The sequence below is a fragment of the Macrosteles quadrilineatus genome, unplaced genomic scaffold (assembly GCF_028750875.1).
Source record: "Macrosteles quadrilineatus isolate MER2022 unplaced genomic scaffold, UCM_ALF_1.0 Scaffold_4__1_contigs__length_99947679, whole genome shotgun sequence".
NCBI lineage: Eukaryota > Metazoa > Arthropoda > Insecta > Hemiptera > Cicadellidae > Macrosteles > Macrosteles quadrilineatus.
In genome coordinates, this window is record NW_026542597.1 from 14,647,189 (window position 1) to 14,665,073 (window position 17,885).

The window sequence follows — 17,885 nt, forward strand, 5'->3', positions numbered from 1 at the left end:
ACAGCAATTTAACCATCCAGCTGGTCATAATGTAAACAAATAATGATAACATGGTATTTTTAAAACCCACTGGGGCAGAGCTCAGGGCCTCCAAACAAAACAGCTGTAACAACACTACTTGTGACGTTGCCACTTCGAATGCCTGGAGTTAAAGGTGGCCGTGGCCGTGACCCTATAGTGCGAACCTCTTCCTACTACCTATAGTAGTAGTAGTTCATTTGCCCCTCCTATTCAACAGCGAAGAGGGAATATCAAGATCATATTGGACACGATCATAAGATTATATTGTTCTACGTCGAGAGGCGACAGCGGAACAGCTTACTACCAATGATTACAAAACATGGAATTCATTGATAGTTCCCAGATTGCCTGTGCTGTTTTAAAACAGTGCAGTTCATTCAACTATTCAATTGTCACTATATCGAGTAATAGGTAAATGTAGTCAACTTATTAATTACTCGACTAAACTTATCCCAGGTTTGTGCATAAATGATGTTTTTGTTGAGCGCATATTTATTATTTTAGAAAATGGTATACATAATATATTTTGGGGGTAAAAAAATCCAAATGGAGTAAAAACTAGTTAATTTTCATATGGTCGCCATTTCAGTTAAAAGTATTAATACAAAAGTTATCCAAAATAAAATTGAACAAAAATGAATTAGACATACATTTACAGTTTTTAAACTATTTAGAGATAAACTAAACATACCAATTTATAATGTTACATCATATCAATGACTTAAAATTATTTTGGAGATGTTTTTAGTACTGTAATCATGCATTACATTTCAATAATATTAACATTTCATTTAAAAATGATAGTCAAACTGTAACAAACTTTTTTTGCTCATCTCTGTTCTAATTTGAACAAAAGATTTACCGTTCGTTTCGGGTGCAAAGAAGTAAAAGTAGACGGAGCCGAAAAACAACACGGTAGAATAGAAATAAAAGTTAGCATACAAACCTATATATTCTGTAAGTGGCAAATACAAGGCTAAACTAACCCAAGAAAATAATGTAACATTGATAGTTCCAACGCTGGAGGCTAAACCTCGCATGTTAGAGCTGAAAAGTTCCGATGTGTAGGCTGAACAGACAGGGTACATACCAGCTGTACAGAGGCCCGAGTAGATGAGGATACTGACGGGAGCGATCCAGCTAAAGTTCGAAACAACAACTGTAGTTTTAAACAACAAGAAGAAGTATGTACCAGTAAACGCTTGACAGATCAAAGAACCGATGCAGGAGATTAACAATAAAGGCCTTCTCCCCAAAGTGTCTGTTGTGACGGACCCGACTATACCTCCAATCAGCATCACTACCCCAAACGCAATGGTGATCACATCTGATGGAATCGTTAGGTGCGGAACCATGTCAAATATCTTTGTCGCATAAACCATAATAGCTCCTGTCCCACTTGTGATTCTCACACACGTCAGCACAAGCAGCATGCAGAACGCTTTTCGATCAACAGGAGTCGCCACTATGTCCTTAACACTGGCTTTCTTCTGATTTTCTTCCACGCTAATTTTCATCTGAGCCATCTCCTTATCTATTTCTTCTTCCGATTTGTCTCTGAACCACATCAAAGTACTCCTCGCCTTTTCTACATTCCCCTTCATCATGTAGTAATACGGAGTCTCTGGCTGGAAGGCGAAGATGACGATGAACGGAATGTTGACGGCTAGTGTGAACCATGTGAACGCTCTGTAGCTGATGAAGGGTCCAACGGAGTAAGAGATCAAAAATCCAACCCACCATGAGTTGAAGAACAAACTCGTTATAACTCCACGGGTCTTGTCTCCGGCTATCTCGCCGAGGTAGATAGGAGCTGCTGTGAACGCTAAGCCCATTCCCAGTCCGTGAATGGTTCTAGCGATGCCCAGCATGAGTGGTGTGGGGAAGTAGAGGATGATGATCCAGCCCAGGATATACACAGGTCCTGTGGCGAGGATGACAGGCTTCCGGCCAATTTTATCACTGACAATGCCCGCTGGCAGGGGACTGAGGAAGTTGCCTAGTTCTATGATGGAGACCACCCAGGACATCTGAGTGGGAGTGATGTCTATCTCGCTGCCGGGGCTGAGCAAGTCTGTCAAGATGGGGGTGATCCAGCCGTACATTGATCCCGAAGCCACCACGCTCATGCATGCTGAAACACACCCGAGTGAGATATAAGTAGTTAGGTTCTACATTTGTGGCTAAAGGATTTTAAAGGATACATTACAAATATAGAATGTAGAAGAGCACCATATTTTTAACTCTTCTATTAAGTTAGATACCGGTTTGTAAATTAGTGTGTTTTAACGAGTAGTTACGATGAATCCGTAGTTATAGCAATGGAAAATAAATGTGCCACCTTAAACAGTTTTGTTTGTTGATTACATTAAGTGGATGATAATCACTGGGATTACTAGGTAAACAATTAAATATCACATCACTCGGCTGTATAATGACAGCTATTGTTTGGCCGCCTTGTTGTTTGTCTTTACGACTAACCGATCTGACGCCATTGCTAATACTTTATATAATGCTAATAAAGAACAATTGTGACACAATCACATTAGATTATGAAATCTCGAATTGTTTCGGATACACTAATCAATTTTTAGTTCCCTACTGTTTACCATACCGTGATTTTAGAGTGTAGTGTAATTTTAATACCATATGTTTCAACTTGCAGTATAAGCAACGACATTCTTTAAAAAAGCCCTCCATGAAAAGTAACTTCATTATTTTTTGTTATTTTTTTGTAATTTCCCATTTAGGCCTAGGTAATAAGCTACCGTAGTTCTCCCGTAGTTAGACCCAGGGCCAGTTTACTTTTACTTGTTGATGTCCCCAAAGGCCAAATAAGCCATCCGTTCAAATTCATACATTAAATAAGCTTTCAAAAGTATTTTTCCTTCAGTCACCCGACAAAGTTGGCTTCCTTGTACTGTTTATAGTACAGAAAGCTGCTAATTGCTGCATATTTATACTTTGCCGTACGGTTTATACTTTGTCGTACGGTTTATACTTTGCCGCACATCAGGATTCCAACGAAACGACACAAAACAGCGTGGTCCTACTATGCACGTAATCCGTGTACGCTTGGAAACAGGTTGGCAACACTTAAAGATAATAATACTATGAGCAGCTGATTGACTATTATAACTACGATTTAACCTGCCATTTCGTGTTTACGTGTTTATAGTTTCGGTATTTCTGAACTTTCTGGACTTTTCTTTTAAACGTTTTTAAAACATTCCTACGATCTTAATAAACAAGAAAATACCTTTAAAGCATTTTTTTTGGCGCGGAAACCACTTCAGATTACAAAAACATACGGAACTATATTCTCAAAACGCGGAGCACTTTTCTTGCCGAGGAAAAATGGCGGAGTGATACGGACCGGGTACTACTTTCTCTAGGGCACCTATTTGTGTTGCCAGCTGAACCTAAAAACGTGTTGTATAGTGTTTGAAAGACTAATAATTATTTATATGCTTTATAGTGACCGTGGGAAAAATATAATGTGTAATACGAGTGCAAAAGGCCTTTGCTGCACTCGAGATCATTCCACACTCGCCTGCGGCTCGTGCGTAAACATTGCTCTCGTGTGCAGCAAAGTGCCACTTTACCCACTAGTTACACAAATAACTATTTCGTCATACTGCGCCAAAAACAGCCGTTTCGGGTTTAGTATTTATACTCTCTAGCTCTAGGGAGTAATTGTTGTAAACTCAGTTGTAAATATCGATTTAAAACAATCGATTGCATGTATCAAAATTATGTATTGATTGCTTAATCGCTTGCAGTTCATTATTTCATTATTGTAAATACTTCGACATCGATAGTATAATGTACACAAACACAATCGTAAATAGACGACCCGATTGAATCACTTACTAAACAACTGCTTGTTTCCAGTAGCAAATTAAATTGAAAACGAGTTGGAAGAATTTGTTGAAGTAGAAATTCTCTTTAAATGAAAACTATTTTAGTTTTGTAGCATTGTAAATAATGGTGCAATATGACGGAAAAAGTAGTTAATCACAGAGGCAAAAGTGACTTTTCAACCTTCACTCATTTTCTTGGGTCGAAAAGAGTCACTTTAGGCCCTAGTGATGAAGTATATACTACAGTATTTCTTTGATCACATTTATATTCTAGGCCTACTAAGTATTTGCCTTTAATTTTTTTCTACTAAGCTATTGGCATTTCAATAAACCCCCTATTTATAACCTTCCCCGTTGCAGCAAACTTTAGCCAATCATTAAAATAAATGTATAAAAAAAAAAATTAAAGGGATTATTTGAGTGAAAATCCAATTTAGGACAATGGACATTCACTTAACCTGCATGTTTGCTGTGGACGGGTATTAGATTAAAATTTACCGTTCATACTTTAAACGCATTTTGTTTTGTCGGGAACACAAATAATAGTTAAATAAGTTACAAGTTAATAATTCGACATAAATCAACTAAAGTACTTATTTAAACTGTTACCATCGGTAAATTAATAGAATTTAATTATGTGTTTTCAGGTACTGTTGATAATTAGTTTTTAACAATTAATCGAGCCAGTATAGTGAGTAACACTAACAAACAACGCAGATTTGTTTATAATTGCACTCAAATATCTTTCCTTACATCTGAATTAATTTTACAATGTGTTTAATTCTTAGAACAATAAGTAAAAAGAAACTTGAGGGTCAACATGAAGTGACAACAGTGCAGCGTCATCTGCAAATGTAGCAACTGTGACATTGGGGACCATAGGGATGTCTGGTTTGTATATCAAATAGCAAGGGGCCAAGGACACTACCCTGGGGTACTCCAGGAGTGCATTAATCTGAGTTCAGATTAAGAGGTTAAAATTAATTTTTCAATCGATTTATTTGATAAGATTTTGATAAATAACACAGAGAATTAGTCGAACCTTAAAAAAATATTTTTACTAGGCCTACAAACAGTTGCAACTATAACTGTTAAGCGGGGTTTTTAGTTAATTTTTCACCCCCTTCAAATGTTTATATTCAGCTCACTTTTATTATTACGCACTTATTAATCCATCCACGTGAAATAGGAATTCCAAACTGTGTGTTTTACCTGAAATAGCAGCGATGTACTGGTTGAGAAGACCTTTAGAGACGATCCTCTTAACAGCCATCTACACTCAACACTCTTCAACGTCAACTTCCTAGAGTGTGCTAGTGTTCCTCGTACATGCATTAGCATTTGGTCGTCCTCTGATAGCGTCAAGGTCAGATAATTCCAAGAAATAATGCAGATCCTATACATAATGCCAACTGAATACATCATAGTTGCCACCCACGAGTGCTAAGCCTCGAATGATCATTTGGGGATGATTTGCTCTTACACTTAACATAAGTATATTGTCTGTTAACATACAAAACTGTAGTAAATTCCGTTTTACTCTCATTCTCATAAAGTTGAAGATACTGTTACTGTAGTAAGCTAGTGTTTCCTGGACTTGACCAATGAAAAATATGCATAGCGTTTTAGTTATGGTCATTTCTTACTTTGGTAAAAGGGTACACATATTTAGGAAATGAAAAAATACGAAATGTCCAAATAACGCAAAACCACGTAAAAACAAATTCGTATATTTTGATACAAAAATAACACTAAAGTAAATTTTTACAAACAATAATCATTTGATGTAATACCTATTTACAGTTTTGAAACAGTTTAGAGCTAAACATAAAAATACTGAATTATAAAGAATGAATTGCATATTATAGTGTTCAAAGGGTCATAATACTACCACATTATTGACATTTAGTCTATGTCATCACGTCCTCTATTTTACACATTTGTTGAAGGATGTTTTAGCAAACATTAGAATTAGTTCGTCAATGTGAAATAAGGCCTACTTAAACACCATCGTCCAGATGTGACAAACTTTTCTGGCTCATCTCTCTTCTAATTTGAACAAAAGATTTTCCTTTCGTTTCGGGGGCAAATAAATAGAAATAGACAGAGCCAAAAAGCAATACGATAGAGTAGAAGTAAAAGTTGGCATACAGACCTATGTATTGTGTAAACGGCAAATACAAAGCTAAACTAACCCAAGAGAAGAACGTAACATTGACAGATCCGAAGCTGGAGGCTAAACCTCGCATGTTAGAACTGAAGAGTTCCGATGTGTAGGCTGAACAGACAGGGTACATACCAGCTGTACAGAGACCCGAATAGATCAGGATACTGACGGGAGCGATCCAGCTGAAGTTCGAGACAACAACTGTAGTTTTAAACAACAAGAAGAAGTATGTACCAGTAAACGCTTGGCAGATCAAAGAACCGATGCAGGAGATTAACAATAAAGGCCTTCTCCCCAAAGTGTCTGTTGTGACGGACCCGACTATACCTCCAATCAGCATCACTACCCCAAACACGATGGTGATCACATCTGATGAAATCGTCAGGTGCGGAACCATGTCAAATATCTGAGTAGCATAAACCAGGACTGCTCCTGTCCCACTTGTGATTCTCACACACGTCAACACAAGCAGCATACAGAACGCTTTGCGATCAATAGGAGTCGCCACTATGTCCTTAACACTGGCTTTCTTCTGATTTTCTTCCACGCTAATTTTCATCTGAGCCATCTCCTTATCTATTTCTTCTTCCGATTTGTCTCTGAACCACATCAAAGTACTCCTCGCCTTTTCTACATTCCCCTTCATCATGTAGTAATACGGAGTCTCTGGCTGGAAGGCGAAGATGACGATGAACGGAATGTTGACGGCTAGTGTGAACCATGTGAACGCTCTGTAGCTGATGAAGGGTCCAACGGAGTAAGAGATCAAAAATCCAACCCACCATGAGTTGAAGAACAAACTCGTTATAACTCCACGGGTCTTGTCTCCGGCTATCTCGCCGAGGTAGATAGGAGCTGCTGTGAACGCTAAGCCCATTCCCAGTCCGTGAATGGTTCTAGCGATGCCCAGCATGAGTGGTGTGGGGAAGTAGAGGATGATGATCCAGCCCAGGATATACACAGGTCCTGTGGCGAGGATGACAGGCTTCCGGCCAATTTTATCACTGACAATGCCCGCTGGCAGGGGACTGAGGAAGTTGCCTAGTTCTATGATGGAGACCACCCAGGACATCTGAGTGGGAGTGATGTCTATCTCGCTGCCAGGACTGAGCAAGTCTGTCAAGATGGGGGTGATCCAGCCGTAGCATGAACCGGAGGCCACCACGCTCATGCATGCTGAAACACAGAGTAACATAAGAGAGGGACATAAGACTGGAGTCTAGATTCAAATGTATCTGAAAATATTGTGAGAAAATGAAGAGAGTAACATGTAGTTATATTGCGATAGCCCAACATTATGTAAAGAGGGGGTTTTCAATTAATATCAGTTATGAATAAACCTAATCATACACCTAATAAAGTGGAAGGACAAACCAACTCAAACCATTTTGATTGTTGACGCATTCAAGTGGATAATAATTTTGGGATTACAACGTAAACGATAAAACTTCACACCACTATAAACAACGATATTCATATAGAACGCCTCTTACTAAACGAATCTTAATTTTGGCTTTCAACATTTCCTTGTAGGAATTGACAAACTGTTTGGTCAGTAATGAACAATAATTGCTAATATAGTAAAATCCAGAAATTAGTACCTAAATTAATTACTTCATGAGTTTTTTTATTTCTGATCATTTTTTTCTAAATTATCGAGCTAGTGATGACTGACAACAAGATACATATTGTTTGGGTTCTCAATCGAATGTTATTGAGAGAAGCTCTTATACGGCGACTCATATGCATTTCGTAATACGCAAACTCCTCCAAGACGGCTGAATCAATCGTTTTCAAATGTTGCATGGTGATAAAGACCATCGGTGAGTGCCAACATCTCGAACGTTAATATGGCTTTAAAAAAGTATCTCAGGAATCCGCCCCACTGGGTCTCAAAGTTTCAATGTAATCCTTATGGAAGCAGTATTTGACACATAAACAAAGCCATTAAGCCATATGATCAGCTGTTGACTTTTGAATGCAGTAGATAAATAAAGAAATAGCTGATAGCATTATTCCACAGATATTAGAACAGAAACGGTATGTATCATAAATATAATCAAATGACGACACTAGCTTGAGCTCCGTGACGTAGGAAGTGGTGAAGAAAGTAGTAAAGGTGAGCAGTCTGGAGTGTGGAAGCTGTTTATGACGATTAGATTTAGGCATCTGCATTCCTAAAATTCTATGGGAAGACGTACTAAACGGGTCCGTGACGTAGGAAGAGGTGAAGGAAGTAGTAAAGGCGAGTTGTCCGGAGTGTGGGATCTGTTTATGACCAATACATTAAGGTATTTGCAATCCAAAATCCAATAATGCTATGGAAAGGGAAGGAAACAAGTCCGCGACGTGGAAATTGGTGAAGGAAGTAGTAAAGGTGAGCTGTTCGGGGTATGGGATCTGTTTATGACCCTTAGATTAAGGTATTTGCAATCCTATGATGCTATGGGAAGGGAGGGAAACAGGTCCGTGACATAGCAAGTGGTGAAGGAAGTAGTAAAGGCGAGCAGTCCGGACTGTGGGAACTGTTTGTGAGGAATTGATTAAGAAATCTGCAATCCTAAAATGCTGGGGAAGGAAGGAAAACATGGCCGTGACGTAGGAAGTGGTGAAGGAAGTAGTCAAGGCGAGCTGTCCGGAGTGCGGAAACTGTTTATGACGATTAGATTAAGGTATTTGTAATCCTTAAATGTATTGGAAAGGGAGGGAAACATGTCCATGACGTAGGAAGTGGTGAAGGAGGTAGTAAAGGCGAGTTGTCCGGAGTGTGGGAACTGTTTATGACCATTATATTAAGGTATCTGCAATCCTAAAATGATATGGGAAGGGAGGAAAACAGGTCCGCGACATAGGAAGTGGTGAAGGAAGTAGTCAAGGTGAGCTGTCCGGAGTGTGGGAACTGTTTATGACGATTAGATTAAGGGATCTACAATCCTAAAATGCTATGGGAAGGGAGGAAAACAGGTCCACGATGTAGGAAGTGGTGAAGGAAGTAGTCAAGGCGAGTTGTCCGGAGTGTGGGATCTGTTTATGACCAATACATTAAGGTATTTGCAATCCTAAAATGCAATGGGAAGGGAGGAAAACAGGTCCGCGATGTAGGAAGTGGTGAAGGAAGTAGTCTAGGCGAGCTATCCGGAGTGTGGGAACTGTTTATGACGATTAGATTAAGGTATCTGCAATCCTTAAATGCTATGGGAAAGGAGGGAAACAGGTCCATGACGTATTAAGTGGTGAAGGAAGTAGTAAAGGCAAACAGTCTGGACTGTGGGAACTGTTTTTGACGATTTGATTAAGGTATCTGCAATCCTAAAATGATATGGGAAGGGAGGAAAACAGGTCCGCGACGTAGGAAAGGCGAGTAGTTGTCCGGAGTGTGGGATCTGTTTATGACCAATATAGTATGGTATTTGCAATCCAATAATGCTAAGGGAAGGGAGGTAAACAGGTACGTAACGTAAGAAGAGGTGAAAGTAGTAGTAAGGTGAGCAGTGTGGAGTGTGGGAACTGGAAACCGTTTTAGCAGTTAGATTAATGTATCTGCAATGCTGAAATGCTATGAGAAGGGAAGGAAGCATGCCCACGACATAGAAAATGGTGAAAGAAGTAGTAAAGGCTAGCAGTGCGGAGTGTGGGCAATGTTTGTGGCAATTAGATTAACGTATCTAGAATACTAAAATGCTATGGAAAGTGATGAAAACATAGGAAGTGGCTTAGGAAGTAGTAAAGTATGAGCATCGTGTGAGAACCGTCTGTGACAGTTAGATTAATGTATCTTCAATCCTAAAATGCTATGAGAAGGGAAGGAAACAGGCCCCACGACGTAGGAAGTGGTGAAGGAAGTAGTAAAGGATGGCAGTGCAGAGTGGGGGAACCGTTTGGGCAGTTAGATAAATGTATCTAATACCATTGACTATATATACCTACCTATATATACCTGTAGGTATATATAGTCAATGCTAATACTTAAATGTCATGCCATGAGAGGGAAGGAAACAGGTCTATGACGTAGGAAATGGTGAAGGAAGTAGTAAGGCTTGCAGTGCAGAGTGTGGGAACTGTCTTTGGCAATTACATTAACGTATCTGCAATCCTAATAAGCTATGGGAAGAGAGGGAAACAGGTCCACGACGTAGGGGATGGTGAAGGAAGTAGTAAAGGTGAGCAGTGTTGAGTGTAGGAATGGATTAATGTATCTGCAATGCTAAAATGCTATTGGAAGAGACTGTAGATTGTAGGTTAAAATGATTACGAAGCACAAATCGATACATGCAATCGTTTACAATAGAAATTTACAACTGAGTTGACAACAGCTAATTTTTACTCCATAGAGGCTAAAACGATTTTTACTCCCTAAAGAGTAAAAATGCTACTTTAGACCCGCAACGCATGCATTAAAAACGACTGTTTTTACTGCAGTATGACAAAAACAATATAATATGAACCCTTGATGACTCCGCTCAATTTTGTGGATGCCCCTGCGAACGCGACCTAGTACATATTTTGAACATTATTTTGCAGACATGACTGTTTTTGATACGCACTTCTCAAAACCATTCGTTTTCTCTTTTCTTTTAATTTTACATCATCCTAAAACCTTCATATTTAGTCACTAAATTTATTGTTACATTTTTCTGTCATTAACAAGAATTCTATATAGTGTGTTTTACCTGAAATAGCAGCGATGTACTGGTTGAGAAGACCTTTAGAGACGATCCTCTTAACAGCCATCTACACTCAACACTCTTCAACATCAACTTCCTAGAGTGTGGTGTACCTCGCACAACACCCTAAGACTTGGGTCGACCACTGATAGTGTCAAGGTCAGATAAGCGAAGATCTATCATATAAATCCTAGACATCATGCCACCTGAATATCACACACTTACGGCGAGAGCTTATAACATCGTATGATAACTTAGAGATTATTTTACACTTGACACTTGAAAAAAGTCCATTGTCTCTTTACATACGGGGAATGCAAGGACAGCTTGCCGAATTGCATGGATGGTGGAAGGGACATCCGAATAATGAGAGTATAGAACAACTTTTACGAAAATGATGTAAATTTTAAGCATATGAAGTAAGTGTTAGAATACTTATTGATATATATATATATATATTAGGGACGTATTTCCCTTTGGCGGACACGGTGGTTGCCTAATGTCTCGGCCTTTATGGGTGCATTACTTTTGGCCTACATTACACATACATTACATTATTTGTTATGAGAGCCGAAGCCCCCTGACTGCATACCCGGTACCTATCGTGAGACTTACCCGGGCCCCATGATGTAGGCCGAAGCTTACGCATCAACCTTTAGCACATCATGGGCGGATGACTTAAGGTCATCAGGCTCGCCGGCTGCCAAAGCAGACCCTTCGGAAGGAGGGTTGCCCCTCAATCCTAACCAGGGATTCCGGCTGCTTGTTTAAGCGTCACTCCACCTGGGTTCCACTAGGTCGGGACCTAGAGGTCCATGGTAGAGCGCCCCGACGCATTTAGTGCAAGCAACACTCGGGACCTATCTAATCCCTGACAGGCAGAACCCGCCATCAATGGCCAGGAGGAAGGGGACCGTCAGCACGCTGACGGGGGGAACCCCAACCTCCCATTTACACCACTACCCGATCGAGGCCTTACCCATTGCTGGGAAAACCAGAGATAACCAGAGCGATAGATCCCCAGATACCCCTGGCGGGCTCGGACCCAGCACCCGATCTACTTCGTTTGCCCGTCAGACCCAACATCACTGCCAGGCCATCAGGGTTTCCCAAAAGGAGGCAGGTATAGAAGTGGGACCCACCCGGATGAACCTATCCACCAGAGGTGGCGACACCCTTGACTCAATTGAGGTTCCGGGAAGAACCCCCCACACTCAAGATAACCATACCGTCCGTGCTCAGAGACAGGGATTGGTTTGCATAAGTGCCTACAAACCGTTGCCCTCACACTGCGGAAAGTTACGTTGCCCTTGAGTGTCCCCGTGAGCTACGGGTACTTGCCCGTTTTCACCTCCAGGAAAGGTTACTTCCAAAGTCGAGGATTTGCCCACTGAATGCTGGTCGCACACAACAAGCAGGCCGAAGCCCAAAGAACCACAGACACAGGTAGGTTAGAGAATATGATGCACTTCCATCTCTCCTAGAGCTAAACACCCCTCCATCCTGGATAAAGGAATGTCACTGGGACCCAATGCCCAGTCGTCCATGTCTGTGGCCTACTTGAAAATGCCGATTCCAACACCGAGCATTTACCTCCCCTCTGGGGGCTAGGTATTTCACCTCCCAGGACGAGGCTACTTCCAAAGTCGAGGATATGCCTCACAAAATGTCAGTCGTACACAACAGGTAGGACTCAGTCACAACCACAAGCTACAGGCAGGTGAAAGATCTATGAACTTAATCAACACTAGCAGAGCTGAACACCCCACCACCCTGAATGGAGGGAATGTCACTGGATACTCTCACTTTGGGTACAACCCAAAGAGGCTGGCTTGTCCAGTCGTCCATTACTTTTGGCCTCATCAGAATTGTTTTCTCTTAACACATTTGTATCACAATGTGTCAGGGGTTTAAATTTTTGAGCTGAGTATTTATTTTTGTGATTGCCATAAGTGTCTGCGATGATTCCGCACTTGAAAATCACTATGTTGGCGTGAACGGGGGAGAAGTACCACCAATGAGCCCACGGAGGGCCTCATAGATTCTAAATACGATCCTGGCATCTAGACCTACACTTAGACTATACAGTTTCTACATACTTAAGAAAGTAAAAAATGTAAGATATTGGCGACCGATTTCGACCAGTCACACCGGCCATCAGGACCAATCAGAGACTGAGAGAATCAAAATGGAGTTGCCGCTTTTGATAAGGGTAAGATTATTTGGTTACATGTGGGTTTGAGGTATGTCTAGTGAAGTTTTATAGATTTTGTTTGGGTTTATGTTATTTTTAGGCTGTTTGTTCGTTGGTGTGTCAGGTTGGTAATTGTTACGAGGCTTTTTGTTTGGTGGTTCGATGGTTGGTAAAGTAACACTGGGACACCTGTTGCCAATTACCAGCATCTCTGAGCCGTGGACACGGTCGTGGTAATTTAGGACGTTTAGGTTGAAGTAGTTAAAGAATCTATAAATTGTAGTACAAAGTGAGCAGCATAATCTTGTTGATGTCCTATGGTGATGATGGGGTTCTAGACTTGAAACTTTTGGTTCGAGGGCTGTCAAGAGGAATGGATGAGCGTAGAGGTTATGACTGCACGGTCTGCAGATGAGTACAGTCTGGGCATGATTGAAATGGAACCGCAAAGACGACAGTTGTTGAGGACACGGAATGCACGGACTTGAATCTTACAACTTATAACCAACGCTTAATGCCAACTTATAAAACGGCAACAGTGCGGTAGCTTTGAGACTGATAGTGACTTTTCCATTTTATGCACCGCATGTCTATAGTCACAAGCCCACAAGTCCAGAGCTGTGAACCTAGGAACTGCGACTATTTAGAGGTTTAGAGATTAAAGGTATGGATTCAACAAGTTATATTTCAACGATTTCTAGCCTTCACGCTAAAGCATACCTTAGTGCCATTGCCAAAATCGATCAAAATCTTTGCTATCCACTATGAGTTTAAACCATTCCAATTACAGCATTGTATTTTACATAATCTAATGTTTTCGGGAAAGGGATTAGTAAAAGAATATTTCTCTAGATAATTGAATTAGATATACTGACAAAAACACTAGATACAGAACAAACACTCGAGCTAATGTCAAGTACCATGACTTACTTCAAGTAAACAAGTTCCGTGTTTCATGTACTTGTCAGGTTATTTTTATGCGATTGTTCAAGAATACTCATAAGAGTTTTTGTATTTATACAATTTAAGTCTTAGTGTTAAAAAAATCTCAGTAGCAAAAAGATAAACGTCGCAGTCATGGGCGATGTCTAACAGTACTGACATGACTTTTTTATAAAGTCAATTAGACTTTTTAGTATTAAATCCTCCTATACTAAACAAATCAGTGCAACCCCCCTTCCTGTTAAAAGTCTGGTTCAAAAGTTAATGCAACTTTTGAGATTTTACCTAAAGTTAGGACTGTATACCCCATTGGTTTTCGATATTCTTCAAATATATGACTAAGGACAGAATAAAATAGTATGCCCAAACAATAACAACGTGACTAGACACAGAATAATGTGTAAACTCTTTATTCTGTGATGTTCCTTAACCAGAACGTGAGTTTATAAAATTAGAAGTGTATAAGCTTTATACAAAAAAGTATATTAAAAAAGTATTTAGCTGAGTGGTTATGGTGCTCGTCTGATGATACAAAGGTCGCCAGTTATATGCTGGGAAAGGTTTGTAGCTTTTAAATGGGTTGTAACTGTACCCAGCTATCCTTGATCGTTTTAATAAAATGTCCTGCTTGGCTAATGAAACAGCTGGTCTTAACTGGTAACAAAGATACATAAGGCATCTCACTCCATTCTACACTCATCGTTCACTCATATTTGGGTTACATTTCGCACCTAGACGGCGTCCTCCTTTAAATGGCGTCTCTTAATAGTAACTAGTACACCTGTTGCTCGAATTCGAGCAATTGTCAAGTACCATTATTATACAGAAGTTATCATTATAAAACTACAGTAATAACTGTCATGTTATCTATTAGTTTAAAAGACCCGACTTTAAGCGTATGTAACCGTAACTAATTGATATACTCACGCTATTAGTACTTTGAAAATAAACGCTTCTTGTACAAATATTTTAGTATTTTTTAGACCCGGCCTTATTTTGTAGTATTTTCTACAAATGTTTCCCGACTTAAAGCTGTCACCAGTAAACATTTCTTTCATGTATTTACTGTATTTGATTTGACATCAGGTATGTTTACTTTACCACTGTGACAACCTGATGTGTATATTCTTCATGGTTTTTTTTACTTCCAAAATAAGTTGCTTAGAATAACTGGCAAAAATGATTCATCTCTCCAAGTTATTGTGTACCTGGATTCCTTACTGTGAGACCCAGGCCTCTCCTCTACTCTTCTCATACGTATAAGATTTCCTATTAATTGTCTCCTCCTCCTGTTTTCAATATTTCTCCTTTAAACTCAAGAAATTTTCTGTTCTTCCAACAAAACTGATTAACTGTTTAGATTTGTTTATAACCTCCTAAATATTACAAACATCAATATTTACTCCCAAAAAGCTGGTGAGTTTCATTTTATATACAGCTGCTTTTGTTTTTAAATTTGTTCAATGTAATTCTTATGGGGAAAATGCTACCTTTGAGAGCGTCTCGCGCCCTTAAGGTTAAGAATTTTCAAATTCTAAAACCTTAATGCAAAACTACAAATTGAGACAAATTATGTGACACCTCAAACGTTAAAATCGGTCCAGAAATAACAGAGGAGTTTTGTTCGCAAAAACAGCCCTCACTTATACGAGATAATAATACCCCCGCCGCAGCAAACCTGCCAAATAAGTGAATTCTCATTTGCCTGAATTGGTTTTCAATTACATCTATTTAATTAACATTAAGTTTTACGAGTACTTAGGCTTGATATACTTAGGCTTGATAACGCTTTTATATACTAAATTATTAGTTTTTTAAGCTCTTTAAAAATGTCTGGAGAGAGCTTGGGAAATGTCGTGTTTTGAGAGTCAAAAATGAAGAAAAGCATATCAGTCCCGGGTCTAGGTCTTACCGTTTTATCAAAAAAATTCTAAAGGGAATTCGCTAAAAACGAAATGCAATATTAAGAAAATCGAATGATGCTTTTTAACAGTCGTTACCATAGATATCCGTAGTTTTTACCCATGGAGAGATTAAAGGTAACCCACCAATATTAGACAAACAGTTTAAATTGATTTGAATAAGTGGTCTGCCAGACCTGTTGTAATTGCATTTAAACACAGCAACTTCATAAATTAGGACATTTCCAGTCGGGACACCCACCAAAATAAAGCGCGTTGCGAAATGAACTAGCTAGGTTCGAATTCGGGATAGTATAAAAGACAAATTTACAAGAGAGTAAACATATCGCATGCAAATTAAATTATTTCCGTTGACAGCACATACGCTAAAATTATGAATAATTAATGTACAGTATCTGAAAGATTCAATAGGGAGATGACGCTCTTTCGCACAATACATAATAGCCTATGTGCTTCTTGGCTTTATTGATTTAATAAAAAACTGTTTGACGGACGCAGTTTGTATTTTGGAATGCCCAAACGAACCTTCGGAGTATAAACCCTAGTGACTAGAGTTTTCTATACTAAAAGGCAGAGAGAATAATTGTAGGTTACCAGTACTATTCTTAATATTATTATTGTGAAAATGTATTTATTCAAAGGTTGTAACCTTTGTGAGAAAAATCAATAAAGAGTGATGATGATATATTAATAGGCGCACTCAAACAAAACTTTTGTTGAGGCATAATACGTAAAACATAAAGCACATAAAACAGGCGTCAGAATTTCGGTTATCATAGCAATGGAAATAGTAGTTTACGCATCGATTGCGTAAAGATAGTGTTAACGACACGAGTAGAAAATTTAAGTTACGAGCCTTGGCGAGTGCCTTAAAAACTTCTACGAGTGTCGTTAACACTATTTACGCGAGTTGCGTACACTATTTTACCTACGACGGTGTTTTAATTACTAAAAATCACTACTCATAACTTCTAAGAGAGGTTATGCTTTTGTTTATAACCTCTAATTGCCACTGACATTGATGCAACGAAACATAGTATATAATACTAATTGCACCAATCAACAATTAAATTGGCCTGAACAGCTGATTAGTTGAATTTCGAATCATTACAATTTTGCTTCTCCTCTCTCAATCCTTGAACCTCATTGGTCCGTTACCCGTGTTGTTATGAGTAAAAATATGCTGTTATGAATGCAAACAATGCTGTTATGAGATACTTTTCAATTCTAAGAACTGTACTGAAAACGGCTACTTTAAAAAACGGTCGTAGGTAAAAGATATATTTTAAATCATACTGGGCCTTAAGAAGTGCGTACAAAAAATACCAGGGTTTGGGCGTCAGTAATATTACGTTTCGTAAATTAAGGGTGTTGTGGAAACCTGTTACTAGGTACGCCAAGAAATCTGACCGTTGAGTCAAGAATAAGATTGTTTAACAACAAAATTAAGTAAGTAAAATCATACTAATATTATAAATGTAAAAGTAGCTGTTTTAACTACACAATTTGTTTCTATGATATTCAATAGCATTAAAAGGTTATACGGTTTACCAACAGGGTGCAGCACCATTAGTTCTTTATTCATTAATGACAACTAACAGCTAATTTGAACCAAGCAGCAACAAAAACCCGAGTGTGAGAACTTTACTTCTTTCTATTGTTTAGGTGAAGTGGTAGAACATTATGGCTATGGTAGATGTTCTATATACTATAGTATACCGTAGATTATAGTAAACCAAATTTTCTCAAAACGTGTCCTCTCTCATTGCTAATGCAAAGCACGAGCATTTAACTACAATAAACATTGTATACCAACCCCGCACGAAGGACGGGTACTCAGCAGCTAGTAATTTACTAATTTTGCAAAACCAATGCTTTTTTACAGAGACGCCAACACTTTTACCTTAAAACCTCCACTTACAAATCACTCCGATTCAATCGTTCGATCCAAGCAATTCAATGGATATTTCCCATTGGAATGATTGACTAGTTAAATTACTGGTACAAATTAAGTTGTGACATCACAAAAGCTTCACTTCCCAAGTCCAAGATCAAGGAGTCTCGAGATGGGTTCCAATCAAAACGCGTCTCGGCCAATTGAATGTTCTCGCC

The 17,885-nt window shown here is 39.1% G+C and overlaps 2 protein-coding genes across 2 annotated transcripts; both read right to left on the reverse strand.

Moving 5' to 3' along the window:
- Positions 1-812: 812 nt before the first annotated feature.
- LOC128991791 (facilitated trehalose transporter Tret1-like) lies at positions 813-5,184 on the reverse strand. The gene is made up of 2 exons (XM_054414979.1): positions 5,097-5,184; positions 813-2,155 (listed from the first exon to the last, which is right to left on the reverse strand). The coding sequence occupies exons 1-2, from the start codon at positions 5,155-5,157 to the stop codon at positions 813-815; spliced, it is 1,404 nt and encodes a 467-aa protein (XP_054270954.1). The 5' UTR covers positions 5,158-5,184.
- A 499-nt stretch (positions 5,185-5,683) lies between these two features.
- LOC128992482 (facilitated trehalose transporter Tret1-like) lies at positions 5,684-10,847 on the reverse strand. Its single transcript, XM_054416073.1, has 2 exons — positions 10,722-10,847; positions 5,684-7,227 (listed from the first exon to the last, which is right to left on the reverse strand). Exons 1-2 carry the CDS (start codon positions 10,780-10,782, stop codon positions 5,885-5,887), a joined length of 1,404 nt encoding a protein of 467 aa, XP_054272048.1. The 5' UTR covers positions 10,783-10,847; the 3' UTR covers positions 5,684-5,884.
- Between the last annotated feature and the right edge of the window lie 7,038 nt (positions 10,848-17,885).

What these genes read in the sequence shown, in the direction of transcription:
- LOC128991791 (XM_054414979.1), bottom strand. Translation starts at nt 5,157, where the DNA reads ATGGCTGTTAAGAGGATCGTCTCTAAAGGTCTTCTCAACCAGTACATC. An exon ending in GTACATCGCTGCTATTTCAG is followed by an intron (nt 2,156 to 5,096) that starts GTAAAACACACA and finishes GGTGTGTTTCAG; the next exon opens with CATGCATGAGCGTGGTGGCT.
- LOC128992482 (XM_054416073.1), bottom strand. Translation starts at nt 10,782, where the DNA reads ATGGCTGTTAAGAGGATCGTCTCTAAAGGTCTTCTCAACCAGTACATC. An exon ending in GTACATCGCTGCTATTTCAG is followed by an intron (nt 7,228 to 10,721) that starts GTAAAACACACT and finishes TCTGTGTTTCAG; the next exon opens with CATGCATGAGCGTGGTGGCC.